General features: G+C 41.5%; 1 protein-coding gene across 1 annotated transcript in view; it reads left to right on the forward strand.

Moving 5' to 3' along the window:
- LOC121443169 (zinc finger protein 521) overlaps window positions 1–23080 on the forward strand; it is a 289056-nt gene that overhangs the window by 124251 nt on the left and 141725 nt on the right. Inside the window, exon 4 of the mRNA XM_041644846.1 lies at window positions 1120–4472. Coding sequence (XP_041500780.1) covers window positions 1120–4472 — 3353 coding nt within the window. The remainder of the gene's footprint in view (window positions 1–1119; window positions 4473–23080) is intronic.

Consider the following 23080-nt stretch of genomic DNA (forward strand, 5'->3'; position numbering starts at 1 on the left):
TTTTTTTACTTGGATGTTCGGGAAGCAGCAGAAAAAAAGGGGAACACTATGTAACCCCAAAACACCAGCTAATATAAATCTAAGGTTGAACTCCTTCCCATGTAACGTGTTAAGCTTGATCTGGCTGGCAGCCTTGTTTGTCTGATCTTTGTTTCACATAAATCTCTCAGCATTTACCATAATCATTTATCACTTTTCCTGTTTCCAGTTTTTCACAAGTTGCTTTGTCCCTGCTCACCTCAAAGTGCAGGTCCTGTTTAGCTAAGGAAGTCCAGGCCACTGATGCCTTTTACAGAAGGAAGAAATGGTGGGCCACCTCTTGAACTTTTCCAACAAAACAGACGATTGCAATCTGGTCCTCCCGAAGCTCTCTCTCTTTTTTTTTTCCTTGATCCTGGATGATCCTAGCTGTATGTAATATCTAGCAGAGCCTTCTAACATTTAATAATCCATTTTTTGGACTATGGTTTCTGAATCTTTCAGTTATTGAAGAAAACCTGGTTGTCTTTCATTACACAAGACATAATTATTATTGTGTTTTCTGTCTCCTTTCATGTGCTTACTTTTTAATATTTTTTTGCTGAAAGCAATAAGGTCTGTATCAATAAGAACCCCATAAAAGACTTTTGGTCTTCAGAATTGCCTTTTTATAGAAAAACAAGCAAAATGGAGAGGGAATTTTTTATTAAATATTAGACATCTGGGTTGACTGCATTAATTTTAAATCACTCCTGTAATATTTCCTTTTTTCATTTGCTGCTTCACATGCTCACAGAATATGCAAATCATTTTCGAACGACTACAAAAGAAACATTAAATATATTAAAATCTGCATTTTAATAAAATTGTCAATGTGTAATATATGCCTCACTTCTAAGGAAAAATGATAAAAAAGTAATAAAGGGGTAATTTAGACATAGAACTATTTAATATCTCTTTATATTTTGCAAACCAGCGAAAAGTAAATGAAGAATAAAAGCTTGGGGCTCAGATTTGGAACTGTCTCACTGAAATGCTCACTCTTTCCCGCCCCCAGCTGTGTGTTCACTGAAACGGTCTGTTTGACTCACTCCTGGATTCTCAGCTTGTGTAAAGATGTCCTGTTGCCTCTCGTTGCAGATGGAGCTGATGTGGAGGACGACCCCACCTGCTCTTGGCCAGCCTCCTCACCTTCCAGTAAGGACCAGACGTCCCCCAGCCATGGAGAAGGCTGCGATTTTGGAGAGGAAGAAGGTGGCCCTGGATTGCCGTACCCGTGCCAGTTCTGTGACAAGTCGTTCAGCCGCCTCAGCTACCTAAAGCACCATGAGCAGAGCCACAGTGACAAGCTGCCCTTCAAATGCACCTACTGCAGTCGGCTGTTCAAACACAAGCGGAGTCGCGACCGCCACATAAAGCTCCACACGGGGGACAAGAAGTACCACTGCAGCGAATGCGACGCGGCCTTTTCTCGCAGTGATCATCTGAAGATTCATCTAAAGACTCACACATCCAACAAGCCATATAAATGTGCTATTTGTCGGCGCGGGTTTCTGTCCTCTAGTTCCTTGCACGGACATATGCAGGTTCATGAGCGGAACAAGGACGGCTCCCAGTCTGGCTCCAGGATGGAGGACTGGAAGATGAAGGACACTCAGAAGTGCAGCCAGTGTGAGGAGGGCTTTGACTTCCCAGAGGACCTGCAGAAGCACATTGCAGAGTGCCACCCCGAGTGCTCCCCGAATGAGGACCGAGCAGCCCTCCAGTGCATGTACTGCCACGAGCTGTTTGTGGAGGAGGCCTCCCTCATGAACCACGTAGAGCAGGCGCATGCGGGCGAAAAGAAGAACTCATGCAGCGTCTGCTCAGAGAGCTTCCTCACCGTCGAGGAGCTCTACAGCCACGTGGACAGTCACCAGCAGCCAGAGTCCTGCAACCCCAGCAACAGCCCATCTCTGGTCACTGTGGGGTATACCTCTGTGTCTAGCACGACTCCGGATTCCAACCTTTCAGTGGACAGCTCAACCATGGTGGAGGCCGCTCCACCCATTCCAAAGAGCCGAGGGAGGAAGCGAGCTGCACAGCAGACCTCGGACATGACCGGTCCCTCTAGCAAACAAGCAAAAGTCACCTACAGCTGTATTTACTGCAACAAGCAGTTATTTTCGAGTCTTGCAGTTCTGCAGATTCACTTGAAAACTATGCATTTAGATAAGCCAGAGCAGGCCCATATCTGTCAGTATTGCTTGGAGGTCTTGCCCTCACTCTATAACCTAAATGAACATCTTAAGCAAGTGCATGAAGCTCAGGACCCAGGCCTGATTGTTTCGGCCATGCCTGCCATCGTTTACCAGTGCAACTTCTGCTCTGAAGTTGTCAATGACCTCAACACCCTTCAGGAGCACATACGATGCTCTCACGGGTTTGCCAACCCTGCAGCCAAGGACAGCAATGCGTTCTTCTGTCCCCATTGTTACATGGGGTTTCTCACTGACTCTTCCCTCGAAGAGCATATAAGACAGGTCCATTGTGACCTCAGTGGCTCCCGGTTTGGGTCTCCTGTGCTTGGGACTCCAAAAGAACCTGTAGTTGAAGTCTATTCCTGTTCCTATTGTACGAATTCGCCAATATTCAACAGTGTTCTTAAACTGAATAAGCATATTAAAGAGAATCATAAAAACATTCCCTTGGCCCTGAATTATATTCACAATGGGAAGAAATCCCGGGCCTTGAGCCCCTTGTCTCCTGTGGCCATAGAGCAGACATCCCTTAAGATGATGCAGGCAGTGGGAGGCGGCCCTGCCCGTTCTGCTGGAGAATATATCTGTAATCAGTGTGGTGCTAAGTACACATCCCTAGACAGCTTTCAGACTCACCTCAAAACCCATCTGGACACCGTTCTGCCAAAACTGACCTGCCCTCAGTGTAACAAAGAGTTCCCCAACCAAGAGTCCTTGCTGAAGCACGTGACCATCCACTTCATGATCACCTCAACCTACTACATCTGTGAGAGCTGTGACAAGCAGTTCACCTCAGTGGATGACCTGCAGAAGCACCTGCTGGACATGCACACTTTTGTCTTCTTCCGCTGCACTCTCTGTCAAGAAGTGTTCGACTCTAAGGTCTCCATCCAGCTGCATTTGGCCGTGAAACACAGCAACGAGAAGAAGGTCTACCGCTGCACATCCTGCAACTGGGACTTCCGCAACGAGACGGACCTGCAGCTGCATGTGAAGCACAACCACTTGGAGAACCAAGGCAAGGTGCACAAGTGCATCTTCTGTGGCGAGTCCTTTGGCACGGAGGTGGAGCTCCAGTGCCACATCACCACGCACAGCAAGAAGTACAACTGCAGGTTCTGCAGCAAGGCCTTCCACGCCGTCATCCTGCTGGAGAAGCACCTGCGGGAGAAGCACTGTGTGTTTGAAACCAAGACCCCCAACTGTGGCACGAATGGGGCCTCAGAGCAAGTGCAGAAGGAGGAGGCGGAGCTGCAGACCCTGCTCACCAACAGTCAGGAGTCCCATAACAGTCACGATGGCAGCGAGGAGGACGTGGACAGCTCTGAGCCCATGTATGGCTGCGACATCTGCGGGGCGGCCTACACCATGGAGACTCTGCTGCAGAACCACCAGCTCCGGGACCACAACATCAGACCCGGAGAGAGTGCCATCGTGAAGAAGAAAGCAGAGCTCATTAAAGGGAATTACAAGTGCAACGTTTGCTCGCGAACCTTCTTCTCCGAAAATGGGCTCCGTGAACATATGCAGACCCACCTAGGCCCTGTCAAACACTACATGTGCCCTATCTGTGGAGAGCGCTTCCCCTCCCTTTTGACTCTCACTGAACACAAAGTCACACACAGCAAGAGCCTGGATACTGGAAACTGTCGCATTTGCAAGATGCCCCTACAGAGCGAAGAGGAGTTTTTAGAGCATTGCCAGATGCACCCCGACCTGAGGAATTCCCTGACTGGGTTTCGCTGTGTGGTGTGCATGCAGACTGTCACCTCCACTTTGGAACTCAAAATTCATGGGACCTTCCACATGCAGAAGACAGGGAATGGGTCCACCATGCAGACCACTGGGCGTGGCCAGCACGTTCAGAAACTGTACAAGTGCGCATCTTGCCTCAAAGAGTTCCGTTCCAAGCAAGATTTGGTGAAACTTGATATCAATGGCTTGCCATATGGTCTGTGTGCCGGCTGTGTGAATCTCAGTAAGAGCAGTAGCCCGGGCCTCAGTCTCCCTTCTGGCACCGGCAGACCGGGCTTGGGCCAGAATGAGAATCTATGTGCTCTGGAGGGCAAAGGCAAGGCGGGGGGACTGAAGACGCGCTGTTCAAGTTGCAATGTCAAGTTTGAGTCTGAAAGCGAACTCCAGAACCACATCCAGACGGTGCACCGGGAACTCGTGCCAGACAGCAACAGCACACAGTTGAAAACGCCCCAAGTGTCACCCATGCCCAGAATCAGCCCCTCCCAGTCCGATGAGGTAACTCGCCTTTCTCACATTTGCTATTTGCCCTCCTTCAAAAGCTACCCCCACTTTATAGTCAAGCTTTCCATGGCTTTACCTACTATTGTCACGTATGCCAAGAGATGTGTAGTTTGAAATGCAATGTTTTTCTCCCTATAGCCATTAGCTAGCAATTACTTGGTTCCTGATAAGTAGCATTTTGGCTTGAATGGTGCAAAATAGGACTAATTCCAGTCCCCCTAGGACATTGTCTTCTCAGTGACTGAAGAGACTGCCTCTCATGCCAACCCCACTGAGATCTGGAATCTCAGCGTAGCTTCCCCGCACACTGAAATCCCCAGCTATGCCTTGTGTGTATGGCAGAGAGATAACGACACATGAGTGAGCCAACGTGCTGGCTGGCAGTCAATTACAAAGAATATATATATTGGCGGGTAACAAATTAGGTAGGGTGTCTTTCTAATACAGTATTGTCAACACTCACCGGTTTTCTTTGTCTTCTGGGTAGTGGGGAAAACACTCTTCCACAACAGGAGGTTTTCAAAGCGCCCACATTTATCTGCTTAAAGACACCCTCCCTAAGCCTTCACTCTCTGGCTCCAAAATCCACGTTTATCCGCCCCCGACCCAGCCAGTTTCAGAGTGCTGCAGCTCCATGTTTCCTTTGGCACAGTGAGTGCAAGAAACACATTCATTAACAATGCAGTTGTAGTCTTATGACCCATCGTTCCTCGAAGCTGAGCAGAGGGCTCTGTGGCTGTCAGCGGTATCACTCCACTTCCCTACCTGCTCCTATCTGGAGATCCATCCAAATGAAGACCCCAGGGAGACCCTTGTCCCTTCCATGTGGGGTTCCTGTATGGTTCTTATCTTGTCTTTGCACTCCAACTCTCTCGGAGGGCTCCTGGCGTCTCCCCACAGATAGCCATCAGGCAGCCAGTAGGAGAGAATGGAACAGGCAACACAGAGCCCATCCTCACCCAGTGTGGCATCTGTGTGACAGGCAGACGCCCAGACTTTGAAGCTTTTCTCCCATCTCCCTTGCCCGAGTAAACCTGCATGTTCCTCTCATTTAAATAAGTGACATCCCTTCAGACTGATGCAGAGCTGGAAGAACCAAGGGTGGCTGCTGGCTCTGGCTTATGTGTCCCATCCAATCCAGCAGTCCCTGAAACAAGTGGTCCTTAGTCATATGAAACTGTGGGGGTTTTAGCCTTAACTTTATTTCAAAAAATGTTTAAGTATGTCTATACATTAAGCAGATGGCATAATGAATGTGTATGTTTGTATACTCATGCTGTTTACCAAATTAGAACATTTTTCCTCCCTCCCTCTTCCCTGTTACCCTCCCCCCCCCACCGTTTCTCCCTTTTTCCCTCAACCATTTTAGAAATCATTCTGAGATACCTGGAAGTATACTGCAGGTATATTTTGACATCTCCTTAGACAGGGGTATTCTGTGCTGAGCTATATTATTGGCTAAGGCAATAGAATTAGCTACATTAGGAGAAATTAGATAAATCTAAAATATCTACTATAAGAAGGGCTGTATTCTAATTTCTAGACTGTCCCTAAAGTGTTTTGTTTTGAAATGCTGCAGAATAAAAGTCTGCAGTATGTGTGTGCAAACTTGCTGTGCAAGTGTGAGCCCCAGCATAGAGATCATCAGAACCCCCATAAAAGTCAGATGCAATCATGCTGGGGGAGATGGCAATGTAAGGGTCCTGGGCTTTCTAGCCAGAGAGCCTCGCTGGGACGGTATTCTCCAATCAGAATCCCTGTCCTCAAGTATACAGTGGTAAAAGATGGAGGAGCACATCGTGGTCAACCTCTGACCTCTATACGGACATGCACAGGCACTTGTGTGTGTGCGCGCGCACACACCACACACACAAACTTAAGATTTTTTTTATAGTTGCAGATGCAGAGAATTGCTCATCTCCTTTTGTAGGGCTTTGAATGTGCATTGCTAACTTACACAGCATTAAAGACATGTTGGAATAATCGTGTTCGTGCATGTAACTGTGATTTACTGTGTTTACAGTCAAGATTGGACAGTTTGCTTCATAGTAGATTGCTTCTGAAAATGTCCGTGCCTTCTTATTCTTATGCGTTCATGGTTTATACTTTCTGATAATTATATTCTACTTGAAATGCAATGCTTAAAACAATGAAAGCAGACTTATGAAGAATATGTACATACTAATTCAGTTAGAATTGCTTGTCTGGAAAAGCATTATTGGCCTTCATTTTTTTTTTCCTTCAGTACCTTCTTCTTTGTAGGATAGCACTCTATTCCTGAGCTAAATCCCCAACCAGAAAACTTATCCTTAAATCATGGCCTATATTTTAATAAGTAATGATAATTAAATTGAACTAATAATGATAGCTAGAAAGGTTATTTATAATCTATGCTTTTATAAATCATTAAAATATTTTTAAAATACTTACATCCTTAGATATGAATGGTCAAAACAACGTTTATGCAATAAGTTGTCTCCCTCTGAAACTTTTTCCTAAAAAGCTTGCAGAGATGGCCATAATTGACCAGATATTAAGATTTGGTTTGTAAATATTCCCTTTTTTCATAACCAGATGAATGTTTTTTCAATATGTTCATCATCATTACTATTGCCATTTTTGAATTCATTATTCTCTTTCAAATTTATTACATACAATACATGTTAGTGCAAAGAAATGATATTATATAGCAAGTATTTATTCATTTACATCCTTGGCTAATCACATTAAATTTGTGATTTCCCACTATAAGTGATTTTTGGGGGAGGACACACAAGGAAAAAGAGAACTTGTGTATTTTCAGAAGGCCTCATGAGAGAGGAGGATGGCCAGAGATGAGATAGCCAGGCACACAGATTCTTTAACAGAGCTCGGATGTGTCTGAATTGTGACTTGTTATCACACACTCACATGCTTGTTCATACGTCAGAGACATATGGGTTATCATTTGATATCATTTGATTGATACTAGATTATAGAATTGAGCAGATTTGGATTTATATATAAATCTAGAGATACTGTACTATACAGTCCCCAAGTGGATGCAAGACACAGTGTGTGGTGCTCAAAGAAGGCGAACTGTAGACAACTGTCATGTGGTGGGGGGATCGGGAAGTGAATTTGAACCCATTTGCTCTTGCTTAATGCTTTTATGAAAAGATTTTTTTCTTGTGGTTTGCTCCCATGATTCTTAATTGAAAATTTCTGTGAGACTTTGTAATACAGATTTCAGAGAAGCCTGTCCTTGCTGCTCCTCATCCTTGCTATCCTTAGCTTTGACTGTGATATAAAGTTGCATGTTGCCTACCATTTCCAGGGCTTGGAGAGACCGTCAGAGAGGAAGCACACTGGCCATCTACCTGTAGTTGCACGTGAGGTGCCTGGCGAGTTGCTAACATTTGCAATGTGTATAAATGTTAGCTCCTCTGGGTTTACTGACGATGGCCTGGAAGCCCCATCAGTACCTTAGAAGACTGTCCCACGGCTTAAAATTCTTCCATAGATGTTGGGAGAACATGGTATCTGTGATGTTCTTCTGTCTCTGTTTTTGTTTGTTTTTTTCAGGATGGTTTGTAGGTTTCTCCCGTGGATCATTCCAGTTCACATCATTCCTACCAGTGTACTGAAATTACTTTTACAAGGGTCATCGTTATCATCAGAAGGGACAGTGGAGGTCATCTGAGTTAGCCACTGTATTTTAGAGACAAGAAACCAGGCTCATATCAATTGAAATAATTTAAGGTCACATAACTAGTAACTGGCGGACAAGAAAGGTCAGCAAGACTTCTCTAACTCCATTCAGACTCAGGATGGTGTGGTTTGTCTCTTGTTGAGATGGAATCTCACACTGGCCTCACATTTACTATGTAGCAGACTGTCTAGGAGCTGCCCGGCCTCCTTTCTCCATTCTGAGCACAGGATTTACAGGCATGTGATCACAGCTGCTAAGATCCTCCTTTTTGCAGTTCCAGGTACTTTATTGCAAGTACCTTGCAAGCCCAGGCATTTATCACGGGCTGCTGTAGTATTTCTGAGCTCTGCTGTCCTCAGTCATTTCTCCACAGTGCTAAGGATCCTGAGTATCTGTTGCTGGGCAACTGACTTCTGTGTGTTCTTTCTGGCCCTTGTTGCTGCTAAGTACTTGTCACAGGTGGCTGGTGCATTTCTCCAAAGCTTCTGTCTCCTTTCCTGGCTCGCCTCACACCTCTGTGAGTGCCCCATAGCCTACTCCTTTGAGTCCTTGTTTGCATTGCTGTTCTGGCCTCGCATGCTCCTGTCCCATGGCCTCAGCCACTGGCACTCCTGTTACAACTGCCACCTGATACTGATGACTCCAAATTTTGCCTCCAGGGGGCAGGGTGGATCCCTGTGGAGTGACAGATATGTGCTACAGTTTGATTTTAGTTTTGATTATGTGTCTGCATATTTTTGTCAATACTTGCTGAATGCAAAATTAGTGCATTCTTTTGTATGTACTTACATTTCAATGAAGATGGTATTTGTGTAGTCATTAGCTAATTAATTTGCTTGTTTGTCTGTTTATTGTGTATGTGTGTATTATAAATATTTGTGTCTACATATGCATGTAGGTGTGCACACAGATATGTGTACATGTGGAGAACAGAGGTAGACACCAGGTGAATTCTCTTCTTTATCTTTTGAGATGGTACCTCTATCTGGGCCTGGTGCTCACCATTGGCTAGACTCGCAAGCCAGCTAGTTCTGGATACCCAGCTACCCCCACCCATCCCCAGGCTGGGTTATTTGTGTGCAAGCTTTTTATGTGCGTTCTGTAGGTCCTCATGCTTGTATTGAAAGCATTTGATCTACCGAACCCTCTTCCAAGCTCTCTAAAGAAGCCAACTTCCAAGAACAATTGTATCTCTGATTCAGTCTTTCCACTGGGTCTTGGGCTTAGTCTCAGTTGCCTACTGGGTACCTGTGAACTTCAAACTCATCAGATCCAAATTTGAGCCCATTAGTTTTCCTGTAGATTCTTGTCATAACTACATCTTCTTCCTTTATCTCCATATCAAGCTGTCCCCATTTTGGTCATCTCCAGTTCAGTTACGGGTTATTTCTTACGCCAGTGCTTCCTTAACCCCATTCGCCATGATTTTAGTTTCATTTATCCTTTACTGAAGTACTGAAGCAGCCCTGGAATTGCCCCTGCCCTGATATTATTCTATTCTCATATCCATTCTGCATGGTTATGAGGACAGCTGATCTAAAACACAAGTCCCCACTCCACCCCCATCCCACATTGCTTGCCATTTGAGCTGCCAAGACTCCTACCTAACCACCAATATTTGGTCTTGATGATGGAGAGATGGGCTTTCGGCTGCCTTCTTTTCTGTAGCATCAGCTACAAAGGTATCTTGATCCTAAATGTTCCTCTGAGTTTGTAACATCACTATCCAGGCTTTTTCCCCTCTATTTCCTTGAGAGTCTTTTTCTGTCTCTGGTGTAGACCAGGAGGTGCCTGGGGTTTCCTGTGGTCCTGTGTTCCACTTCTATCTACTCTCTGCTGAGGCAGCTGACCTACTCAAGGGGCAGTAACTGTCTCCCATAAAATACTAATCAGATCTTACCATGCTTAGCTTTTGAGATCAAACAAAAATAAGATGTCTTCAGTTATGGCTATAAATAGCAGTGACTGTCATGCTTAGATCTATTTCCTCCACCTGCCCAGAGCTCCTCTCTCTGAGTTATGTCTACACCAAGTTGAATCTACCCTTATGTATCTCTTTCAAATATGTGTATTGATTCTCTCCCCTAAAACCCATTCCTCTCTCAGACATCCATGACTGTAGTGAAGGGAAACACCCTGTGCCTAGTTACTCAGAAAAACATTGGCAATCCTTCCCAGTTCCTCCCTGCCCCTCCTAGCCCATTAGGAAGCCCCAGGGATACCACCTCTAACTAGAATTGTCAAGATGTCTGTCAATTGCTGCTTCCTACCTCCAAAGTCATTGTCTTCCTTTCGTTGCCTCCTCACGAATTCGTGTGCTTCCTCGTCTGCCTTCCAGTGCCTTCTTCAGGTCTCAGTAGGAAGTGTACACATGTAAATTAAATGGTGTCAATTAACATTCTTCAGTGGCTTCTCCCTTCCTCCACAAATCCCCACATCTCACCAGTTTGCAAGGCTTCCTAGGAGCTTGGGAAACATAGTCGAATGAATGTAGTACTTCAAAGAAACAAAAACGGTAAGACCTGTTTGAGGGTATAGCGGATGTGGGATAGCTCAATTCGGAGATATACTGATTGTTTTCCCAAAATGTGCTTTGATGCTTTAGAATTAGATGTGATCTAAGAATGTGAAAATAAGTTAAAAAGTATTGAAGTTTCTAGTTGTTCAAAATTCATCTTTAATATGAAGGTCCATTTTAAGTGTCTGACAGCCAAAATTCTGTCAACATAGTTGTTGTGCTGAAAATAGCAGTGTATATAATAACATTAGAAGATAGTCAGTTTCTGTATTTTCTTTTGCATTGTTTTTATGTCATAGAAATTTCCATATGAGGGTAGAAAATAGAAGGTTGAGAAAAAGTTAGGTTCTTTATTATTTCAGATTGTTGATACTAACTTTTGTAGAGCTGATATCCAAGGAATAAAAAAATAAATAGGCTCTCTCTAACTAAGCCACATTTAAAACTTAAGTTTAAAATTTATGTGACAAAATAAATTTATAAGACTCAAGACGTTCTTACAATTCATTAAATTGCTTTGCTAAGTCCAATATGCCTTCCAGATTTATTGTATGAAATAGATGTTTGGTGTCTACAGAAGGAGTTAGTGACGATGGCATAACTTCTGGGCAGGAGCCTAGAGGCTGTTGACTGGTTTTCTCTGTTCTCTGTGTCCAGCCCCCAGATCAGTTTGTATTGGTCATATCCACCATGTAACTACCATCCTTAGGTTGTCTGTGCCTCCCTCCAATTTTTTTTTTTGCTGATCTTATCACTGTGTTCACAATGCATTTTAGAAGTTAGAAATGTTTTTGTGTAGAATGTGAGAACTCTGCCAAAGTCTTTTCTTAAAAATTTTACAGTTATTTGTTATTTATTTACTTGCATGTGTACAGAACACATACACATGAGTGTATGGACATTTGCCAAATCTTTTGCACAACTTGCAAATATCGGTTTTTTTCTTTCCATTGAATGGGTTCTGAGGATTGAACTCAGTTTGTCTGGCTTTGCAGCAAGTACCCTTAGCTCCTGAGCCATCTTGCTGACCCTCAGTCAAATACTTAAGAGAAAGACTGAATAACAGGTTTTCCATGATGGTAGTTTGTTCTAACCTTTAAATCCATTTGATTCTGAAGCTGGAGACAGCTTAGTGGTTAGGACCACTTGTTGCTGTTTTTTGCAGATGTTCAGCCCTCTAGCGTACACATCAGGCAGCTCACCAGTACTTATTTATAACCAGGGGATCCAGTACCCTCTTCTGACGTGCATAGGTACCTTCATGCATTTGGCATACATACAGACATATGCACATTTTAAAAATTAAAACTAAAAAATAAAAGTGACCTCAATTTTCTGAACTTTCTGGTCTTATTCACTCTCATTTTCTTAATTATCCTTCTGTAGAAATGAGGAAAATTATTGTTCCTTTTTCCAGCAGAATTGAGCTTCAGCACTTTATCGCGCATGACTCACCAACTGATGACTCCACCCAATCTGCCCAGAACTGTTTGATTCTCTTTCCTTAGAGAATGCTCTGTCTTTCTCATGGCCATTCCTGCCTCATTTCTGTTCCCTGTGTGATCGCCAGCTTCAAGCTCACTAGATCTGTGCTTGCTGGCCTGCTGCTTCTCATTTCTTATGCCTGTCCTCTCTGCATCCTGTTTCTACAGCAAACCTCAACATTGCCATTCATTCTCTCCCCATCTTAAAAACGCTGAAGACTACACAAGTCATATTCGTTGAGTGCAATATAAATACATTTTAAGTGAGAAAGTTGTCTTTAAAAATTCGTAAATTTTCAAGCTAAAAATATCAAACAAGCACAAAAAAGCTTTAAAATAGAAATTAAAAATACTTAGATCTGGTGACTGTGTGTGATGCATGCCCATGATAGTGGCATTTGGTAGGTGGAGGCAGGGCAAGTAGGATCTCTAGGGCATTCTCGGCTGCATTATTATTTCCAGGCCAGCCTGGTCTACATGAGATTCTATAGCAAAGAAAACAGATTTAAACACACATAAGTAATACAGGACACTTAGTACGTTATTTGGAAATAGAATTGATGAGAAAATAAGCACATTTTAATGATGAACTAAAAATACAACCTGAGCTCTGATATAGGAAGGAAACAAAAAATGAACCCTAAAATGTAGAGCTAATACTCTGTATTATAATATTAATATCAAAATCAGACCAATATAGTGAAAGCGAATAGTCTAGGTTTGTTTTAAACATGATTCTATGCAGTAGGAGGATGCTTGTTTGTTCCTGGCTGCTCAGCTCCAAAATAACCACAAAGAACCATAGATTTATAATACTGTTTGGCCAATAGCTCAAGTGTATTTCTGGCTAACTCATATCTTAAATTAACCCATCTCCATTAGTCTGTGTATTGCTGTGTGACTGTGGCTTATGGGGTTAAGTTCCGACATCTGTATCCAGTGGGCCTACATGGCTTTTCCTTGACTTCGCCTTCTTTCTCTAAACATTCAGTTTAGTTTTCCCGACCTAGTTCTACTCTGCCTTATCAGATTAAGCCAGTTTCTTCATTAATTAACCAATAAAAGTAACACATAGACAGAAGGACCTCCCACACCATTTTCCCTTTTCTGTTTAAATAAAAAGGGATGGTTTTAACTTTAACATAGTAAAATTACATACAACAAAACAGTTATCAAGCAAGAATTATAGTTATAATATTTATATCCAGTTTATCATTTAACATAACTAAGGAAAACTGTAACTATGTATTCTTCAACTCCATTAAAGACTCCAGAAGAATATAATATAATATTACCTAAGTAAACAGGAAATGCTTTGTAAGCAACTTCCAAAACTCTAGAATTGACAGAGACATATCGCTGGTGGACAGTCCCCCAAAGTTCTTGTGTATCGTTAGAGCATCCATCTTCTGCCTATAGACTCATAGTATCCAGTAGACTTTTTCATGAAGCAGGATATTTCACAAACAGTTCCACCTGTATTGGCAGTTTGTCGGTCACTTTCTTCTGTATCCTGCAGAATGTCTGGCAGACTCTTTCATGAAGCAGGAACCCTGAAGGACCATCTCACTTTTAGGCAAGTTCAGCAGTCATTTCTCTGTGGGTCCTGCATGTCCAGTTTATTCAGCATAGCATCAAGCAGTGGCCAGATGGGTAGCAAGCTCCATACAGAGCCTCTTTGATGCCTATCTTCCTCTTGAAGCAATTGGTGTTACCAGGAACAGATGTGTCTCATTGTCATGAAAAGTCCTAAGTTCTTAAAACATTTTAAATGCCATATTCTGTAGGCTTCGAAATGTTTGAAGAATACCTATCCATCTGAAATATATCCTTGTACATCTAGAAAACGTAACTAATGTGACTATAAGCTTACCTATTACAGATGACTCTCTATTAACCTATATTTCTTAATTATACTTTACATTTTTAAATGAGCTTCACATACATAATACCTTAATCAAGAGCAGAAATATACATATAACAGAATTGGCCTTAAATTTGTATCAGTAGACAAGATCCACACCAGTGCACACCATTCATTGTCCTAAAATCCTGAGCAAACTGTCTATAAAATGAAATCCCGTCTGTCAAAAATAAGATTACATCATCATACATTAGGTTTGTCACAGAACGTGAGGTGGGTTCAAGCTCAGAGGTGGGTTAATTTACCACATTAGCAAATTAAGTAAGATAAGTTACATGCTTATTTCCAGAAGTCCAGGCAAAAATATTCAGCATCTTTTCATCCTTAAAAATACTAAACTTGGCCGGGCGATGGTGGCGCACACCTTTAATCCCAGCACTCGGGAGGCAGAGGCAGGCGGATCTCGGTGAGTTCGAGACTAGCCTGGTTTACAGAGCTAGTTCCAGGACAGGCTCCAAAGCCACAGAGAAACCCTGTCTCGAAAAACAAAAAAACAAACAAACAAAAAAATACTAAACTTGTAATGAAAGAAGACTTTCCTTAACCTAATGAAGATGATTTACAATGTCAACATTAGCAACTAGTATAAATAATAGAAAAATTTTGATGAAATTAATATTTCATAAAGCTACTGATCAAGCTTATGGGTATTATAACTGATCAACTAAGGCAAATTTAAATATAGAAGTATGGCTCAAAAGCAAAAAGCAGCTTTACTGTCACATACAGGGTGTGTGCTTTTTGTTTATAACGATACTCAAAAGTATCCGGGCATCCTCAGACTCATTGCCAGAGACCCTAAAACAGATCTTAGTCCAGCTGCTCATGTGGATGGGAAAGACTTACTAAAGTCACACACCTTTTCTTCACAGTGCAACCAAACAAAACAGGGAAATATGAAGTCTAAATAATTTCACTTAAAATCGGCACAAAAATGTGTGTATTGAGAGAAAATTCTATAAAATACATAAAACATTTATGTAGAAAGGGATTAAACATTTTTCAGAGATGTCCTAAAAAGGCCTAGATAAATAAGGAAGTACAGTTTGCTCATGGGTCAGAACCCTCAGCATCCTGAGGTCATCGCTTAGTCTGAAACTGATACAGTGGGTCTTGCATCAACAAAGAATTTCAGCAAAGTTTGTTTGTTTAATTCATGTTTTTAATTTTTGGAACTTGACAAGCAATTCCAAAATGCCTATGGAGAAATGAAAGACCAAGAGATGTGAACACTCTGTGTACTGTGGAACACAGCCATTACATTCAGCACAGGAGGACTGAGGGTCTGAGGCCAGCCTGAACTACATAGTAAAACGATCATTCACACAGTGTAGCAAAGATACTCAGGGGTAGTGGGGGAGGAACTTGTCCTACTAGTTCATCAATTGGCAACTAGTCTTCAGTAATTAATAGACCCCAAATGAGATGTTTCCAAAATGATACATGTATCTGAAACCTCAGGGATAGCATGCAGCCATCTTTGTTCATCACTGAGGAAGTGGATGAAATATTGAACTCATTAAATATTTGGTCAAAAATCAAATCCTTGTTCATATATTAAAATTAGTTTTTGGTGGTTTATATGCATACATGTTTGAAAGACAAAGACATAAACCTCTTAAAACAACTAGAGAAAATATTTTCATGGCCGCAGGTTAGGGGTGATTTTTAAAAATAAGACTATGTAACGTGTATCAGAAATTAAATGATTGGTGTGTTCACATCCATTAATAACGAGAGAACGGAACTCAGAGATACGTGCTGTCAACACATATTGCCATAAATATAACTGAAAAAGACACCTTTAAAGTATGAGTTGGTAGGTAATTACAAACCATCAAATAAAGAAAATGAGAAGTTAAAAAGGAGACCTTTGTCACAAACAGGAAGCAAAAATGTTTTGTGAAGATATAGGGACACAGAAGCCCTTGAGAGTTAAGGGGAATGCCAATTCAGAGGACAGGAGGATTGTGTGGGATTGTTCCTGAGGAAGCCAAAGTGGGGCCAGGGGCACAGGAATTTAATGCATATTCTTTATATGTAACCTATATTAAATGTGTGCTTTATAAGCATTCGGTATTTAACAACACAGGCAGAACAGTAAATGTGCCCTTCACTACCCAGAGAACAGGTAATATAAAACCAGCACTGTGCAAGGGCAGCAACGGCTAAAATTCTATCAGTTACCTCATACCTGCCACACCCAGGGAGCCTAGAACCTCTTCCTTCATTGTTACTAAAGACATAGTCACACTGCAGCTTCATGCTTCCCTTTGGTGTACTTAGAGCAGTGGCCACACTTGCTGCTTGAACAGGTGTGATCTCCCGGCTTCCGGAACATTCGGCTGCAGTATTGATTTGTTTTTATTCATTGCCTTGTAAGATGATAGATGAATTCTTGCTGTATACAGAACATTGAGGTGTAAGGTTGTAAGGAGAAGGGCCTTTATACAAGCATATTTCTGTGATTACAACTGTATGCTGTAGTTCTTTATGCAGATTAGCTATACATTTTTAATCCTCAATGTAGAGCCTGGAAAGCCTGTAGGGTAATTAATATATAGCAGTAGACGTGGACAGATGCCATGCTGGACGTACTTTCAGCTGAGTGTGCAGGTTTTGGAGAGGGTTGGCCACTGTGGAGAGTTAAGTACTAGCCTAGCAGCAATGGGACAGAGTAAGAAGCCCGGGGAAGATTCCCTTTGCATTTATCTGTGCTAACCATCAAACAGATTGGAGAGACCTGAGGCAGGGGGTCAGCAGAACAGGGTACAAGCATAGTAGCGCGGTGTGGACAGGAGATGAGATCAGTGGGATGGAAGGTGAAGGCAGGTTCCGTCTAGATATCCTCCGTGGTGCTTGCAACACTGATGTGTGCATCTTCAGTTCTTAAAGTGCTTGTAGCCTGAAACTTGGTGATGAAAGCAATGGAGACTATGAAAAAGATGGAAGTATTTCTCCGAGAACTAAATATTGATACAGTTTCTTAGACCCACACATAAATAGAACATAAGATGTCTCATAAGTATGTAATGTCCTATGTAATTCATTTCACAAAGAGATTGAGTGGCAGGTAGAGTCTTGTAAAATCCCCCATATCATGGCAAATAATTTATTTTATAGAATTAAACATGGCATCGTCTAAGCAAGTCTGTGCAGTTTTTGCTGGAGAGAGGTAGCCACTATGGAGCATTTAGGAGTATGCAGTATAATCGGAGAGGAGAGAAGACTTTATTAGGCAGAAAAAAAATCAAATACCAGTTGATAGAAATGTCTGTGAGGCTTTAAACCCTCAGTTTCCCTTGTTGATAAAATGGGCTTTATGCACACACTGTTTTTATACACATACTTTCTAAGGTCATCATGAAGAGCATGTAACACACTGAAATATGAAGATTCTTAGTGTAGACAAAGCACAGCACACATGCACACACAATATGTGGTACATCATTTATATATTATAATACTGATATATAAGTATTATACATGCATTTCTGTTTATTCATGCATGGACATAACTTATTTATGTAATTTTTCAATTAATTTATTATGACAATAAGGCTAGAATAATGGCTTATTCAGTCAAACTGTATCTAAATAAGTTATTCTCCCACAGTTGATGAAGTAGAAAAACATAATTAAATGTTAAAATCAAACCTAGAAGTGCTGAAAACCAAGGATCAAAGAAAATGCAAAAATCGCAAAGATAAAATCTTATTTTATTCACCCTGAGGTTAGAGGTAGTTTCAGTAAACGGAGAGGATGTAACAACAATGAATAGATAAGAGTCCAGATGCGTAAGATAACCATGCATCGGAAACGAAAAATGTCTAGTGATATTACTGGATTGAAACACATCTCCAAGGGCAGGGGAATTAAAAAAAAAAACACAAAGGAAGCAACATTGAAGTCAAGAAGAAATTGTGTGAAACATAGTAAATGATTAACAACAACAAAAAGATCTTTTTCATTCTAAGTCCAGAAAATAAATGAGTATTTTGAAAGGCATTGAAAGAGCTTGATTTGTATGATTGAAATCCATTGGTATTACTTTCCATTAATCGGGTACAGAATATTTACACTGGAGGAACAGAGAGGGAAAGGGGTGATATTTTAATGTGTGATTTTGATAGGAGTTATAATTTTGACACATAACCTTGGTTTATTTTAAGCTTATATTCAGATTACTAATATGTAATTAGGAGTTGGTTCTTTAAAGCAAAGATACATCATGACCTAAAGATAAACTTAACTTACAGAAACTGATATGAATATAACACATCTTACCTCAGAATGATCTTGTAATACTTACATTTATAAGTTTGTTATGGGCCATATGGAAGCAAAAAGGAACTGTAATAGAGAGTTTATTTGCAAATAGCGACCATTTGTTTAGTGAAGATGATTTATTCTCTGAAGGCAAGTAAGAGAAGAATGAGAGGAAAGGAGAAGGGTGAGATTGGTAAGAGAGGATGGGGAGAGGAAAGGATGGGGGATACACGTCTAAAGGGGAAGGCTGAAAATCTGGCAAGAGTATCTGAGCTCAATATCTGTAGCCATTCACACTGTAAACAAAATGGGTTTTGTAGAAGATGGATTTTTTTTTTTTATTTTTAACTATGTCTAGGTGTATTTGGGTGTGTGCCTGGGAGTGTAGGTGCCCATGGATTCCAGAAGAGGGCATTGGATTCGTTGGAGCTACGGTTGTGGGCTTTTGTGAGCCTCCTGATCTGGGTGCTCGGAACTTTGTAAGAGCAGCAGGCCATTTCTCTAGCCTGAGAAACCGATTGTTTTAGTGCCATAGAGCTCTGAATTGAGATCCTTTTTGCCATTCCTAATTTAAATAATTTCAAAACAGGCATGCTACTCTGTCTAGACTGAGTCAAATCTAGTTGGTTCCTTATTTCAGTCAGTACCTAGTTTTAAATAAATGTTGAGTTCCATACATGCAGAGGAAAACAGTGACTTTTTTTCATGTTTCTCTTGTTAAAGACTTTAGCCTTCAGGAGCTGGTGCATCTTCTAGTCGCCAACTGGCTATCTAGCACGATGATGAAGAACTGGACAGTTAAATCTCCAGTTAATGCATCCATTGGTGACTGGGTGGGATGGCTCTGCAGGTAAAGCTGTATTCTTCCAAACCTGAGGACCCGAGTCCAGTGCCTAGAGCCCACATGCTGGAGGGAGAGACATGACTCTAATATTCTCTATCTTCTACCCATGCTTTATGGTTTGTGCCTACCCACACACAGACACAGAGTACATGTGCCTACCCGCATACAGATGCATAGTAAATGTGCCTACCCACATACAGACGCATAGTACATGTGCCTACCCGCATACAGATGCATAGTACATGTGCCTACCCGCATACAGACGCATAGTACATGTGCCTACCCGCATACAGACGCATAGTACATGTGCCTACCCGCATACAGACGCATAGTACATGTGCCTACCCGCATACAGACGCATAGTACATGTGCCTACCCGCATACAGACGCATAGTACATGTGCCTACCCGCATACAGACGCATAGTAAATGTGCCTACCCACATACAGATGCATAGTACATGTGCCTACCCACACACAGACACAGAGTACATGTGCCTACCCACACACAGACACAGAGTACATGTGCCTACCCACACACAGACACAGAGTACATGTGTCTACCCGCATACAGATGCATAGTACATGTGCCTACCTGCATACAGATGCATAGTACATGTGCCTACCCGCATACAGACGTATAGTTCCGCATACAGATGCATAGTACATGTGCCTACCCACATACAGATGCATACTACATGTGTCTACCAGCATACAGACACATAGTACACATACATACCCACTAAAGTAAATTAATGTAATCTTATTTCTTAAAAAAATATATCCAACAATAATATTTCAAATTGTCGTTCAAAATAATGACCAAGTTGTTGCCTGAACTTATGACAACCACAAAGCATGTTAGTAAAATAAATCATAGAGAGTGCTTTGTAAGATGTCTGTTTCATATTGTTATGATTTTCTTAGCACTGCCTCCTACTCAGACTCAGCAGGTCACTTAGGAAAGAACCTCTACTCTCCCAGCTTATGTATTCTTGGCCATTTTTATATGGGCTATTTCTAGTTTTATAAGAGACATTATCAGTGAGAATTCTACAGAATTTTTTCAGGTCTCAAATTAATACTGTGGGGTAATCTGAAGGGTGGCAGGGAGATTGTTTCTGCTTATTGATACAGAATCTAGGTATGTTTGGTGATGGCAGTCTTCTCCGCCTCATAACGTAAGGGGACAGAAGTTCCCTGACATACAACTCATGCACAACCTCACATGCTCTGGCAGGCCGTGCTCTGCGTATAAGAGTGAAAAAGACAAATGAACCCTGCCCATTGTGTATTAGGAAAACTGAGACTATAATTTGAATGAATGCTCATAGTTCAAGCATCTCTAATCTAAAAATTAAAAGTCAGGAATACTCTAAAGATTTTTGTTATCACCAATGTAAACAGGAAAGCTCCACATCCCATATCATGGGTCAGCTCACAGAAACATTATAGATCCATGAAAAGTACAAAGAAACTCTTTGGGATAGGTGCAAATAATATGTGCATAGCTTATGTATTTTCATAATTAGGCTGTTTAGACATAGACCCTATCTTCAAGATTTCTCTGAATTCAGATATCCCAAAAATTAAAAGGAAAAGAAACACAAGTTTTTGGAATACTACTGGTCCCCAGAAGTTTGGATGAGAGTAAATTTTCTGCTGAGCTGTGTACTGAGGAGCGAGGGTCCTCAGGAGTTAGTGTCAGGAAATGGTTTTACTTCTGCAGTCAGCTGCTGTACCCCACAGGTGTGAATCTGGGCATGCCACTCTGTGCTCTACACCAAGTTGGTGATTTTCTGGGAGTTGTGGGCAGGGCCACTTCATCTCAGTGAACCACATCTGGTCTAGAGTGGGAAATGTGAGATGGAATGAGCTCACTTTTCCTTCTCTGCTCCACAAAATTTCTACTGTAAAATATGAAGGAATGATTTCTTATTGGTTAATCACTTACTGTGCAAGAGAAGATCCTAGTTTTGGGTCTTCAGAACCTACAGAAATGCCAAGTTAGCACAGTCACCTGCCTGAAATTTCAGCCTTAATATATAGAGACAGGGGGTTGGCCAGAGCGAACTGACCAGGGAGACTAGCCATATCACTGAACTCTGGGTTTGACTGACAGATCCCTCCTCAGTGGATAAGGTGTGACAAGGACAATTCCTCATATTATCATACATGTGTGCACACCCAACACGTGTGTGCACTACCCATGTGCACACATGGACACACAAGCACACACTTGCATGTACATGGAGAGTAGAGAAAAGGAAATGTGGATGATATTTGGACATTTTTTTCTATTTTTGAAGATGTTTTTAGTAAGATGAATGAGAAAGAACTTAAAATCTAGATAATTTCAATCCGATCAAGGGGGCTAAAATCAGCCATATATTGTTCAGTTAATACCTGTAACATCACAGGACATTTTAACATAGGAGAAGGGAAGGAAACATCACTGTGTCCTGAAAACTTAGTATAAAAAAAACAAGAATAGTGAAGCCAACATCCAGAGCATGGTGTAGGTGTAATTGTTAACTGGCTTTTTGACTCAGGTGGGATTTAGAAGCAATCTGAAAGAAATGAGAAGGGTAGTTTGACATGCCTAAGTGGGGAAGCTGTTTGAGTGGTAGGGATGGATGAGAGAAAAGAGAATTCTTGATGTTTGGGGGTGGAGGGGGGATGGATACAGTGTGGGAGGCAATACAGTAAGATATCTCATGGGAGATAAAAGTAACAACAGACAGGTAATTTGGGCACTGATGTGGGCACTGGAATGACCAGATTGGAAGAGACTGCGTCCTGTGGGTGGGACACGAGGCTGCCAGAAGAATAGCTGGAAGGATAGACCAAGAATAGAAACAAAGGAGAATGGGGAGGACTCAAGGGAGCTTTTACCTAAAGAGAACAGGAAGAGTCATAGATACAGCTCAGTGGGAGAGCATGAGCCTCTTATGGGCAAAGCCCTAGGTTCAATCCCCAGCACTATTAAAAAATACATGTAAAAAAATAAAGAGAATATGCCTGAACAAGGGTTTTTAAATTAACAATAAACATATGAATTGTACATATTGATTTATCGTGTCTTAATAATAAGCTTTTTTCAATAGATATGAAATGAATGAATTAATGCCCTATGTCCACACTTAAAGAGTAAATAACCCCTTTACCTCATAGATTAACACTGTAGAAATAATTCAGATAAAACATGCAAGTATTATTATTAGAAAATTAAAAAAGAACCATGAGTTAGCAAGAAACAAGGTTTTGTCTTATCTTTTTGATATTTGTGATAGTTATCCAATGATATCAAGTCTCAAAGGGTTAATGAACCTATTAAGTTCCTCAACTTTCTTTTAAGACAGAGATTACATAAGAAAATATGTGTTTGCACATGTGATATATGCAGATGTATGTACATAATTAGGTTTGATATGTGCACATGTGTGTGGAGGTCAAAGGACAGGTAGTGTTCTTCAGACTCCCTGCACTTTATTTTAGACCATCTCTCACTGGCTTAGAACTTCACCAAATGAACTCGGCTAGCTGGCCAGTGAGTGAGCTCCACTGCCTAACTCTGCCTAACTCTGCCTAACTCAGGTTAACTACCTGCCTAACTCTGTCGGTTGAATTACAAACATGGGTTACCAAACTCAGATTTTTACATGGTTTTAGGGCTTTACTGACAAAACCATCTCTCCAAACCAAGAAAATATTTCCTCATAAGCTTCAGAAGTATCTTTTCTATCTCATGATACTCTTCATGTTTTATAATAGGAACATAAATCATGTCACCAACTCAGAATTTGATCCCTATGGACAAGTGATGCAGTTGAATGGTGAGGGAACACAATGAAACATGTCCTGGCTCTTTTAT

The sequence above is a fragment of the Microtus oregoni genome, unplaced genomic scaffold (assembly GCF_018167655.1).
Source record: "Microtus oregoni isolate MIOR12 unplaced genomic scaffold, Mior012 000101F_ref0000407, whole genome shotgun sequence".
NCBI classification, from domain to species: domain Eukaryota; kingdom Metazoa; phylum Chordata; class Mammalia; order Rodentia; family Cricetidae; genus Microtus; species Microtus oregoni.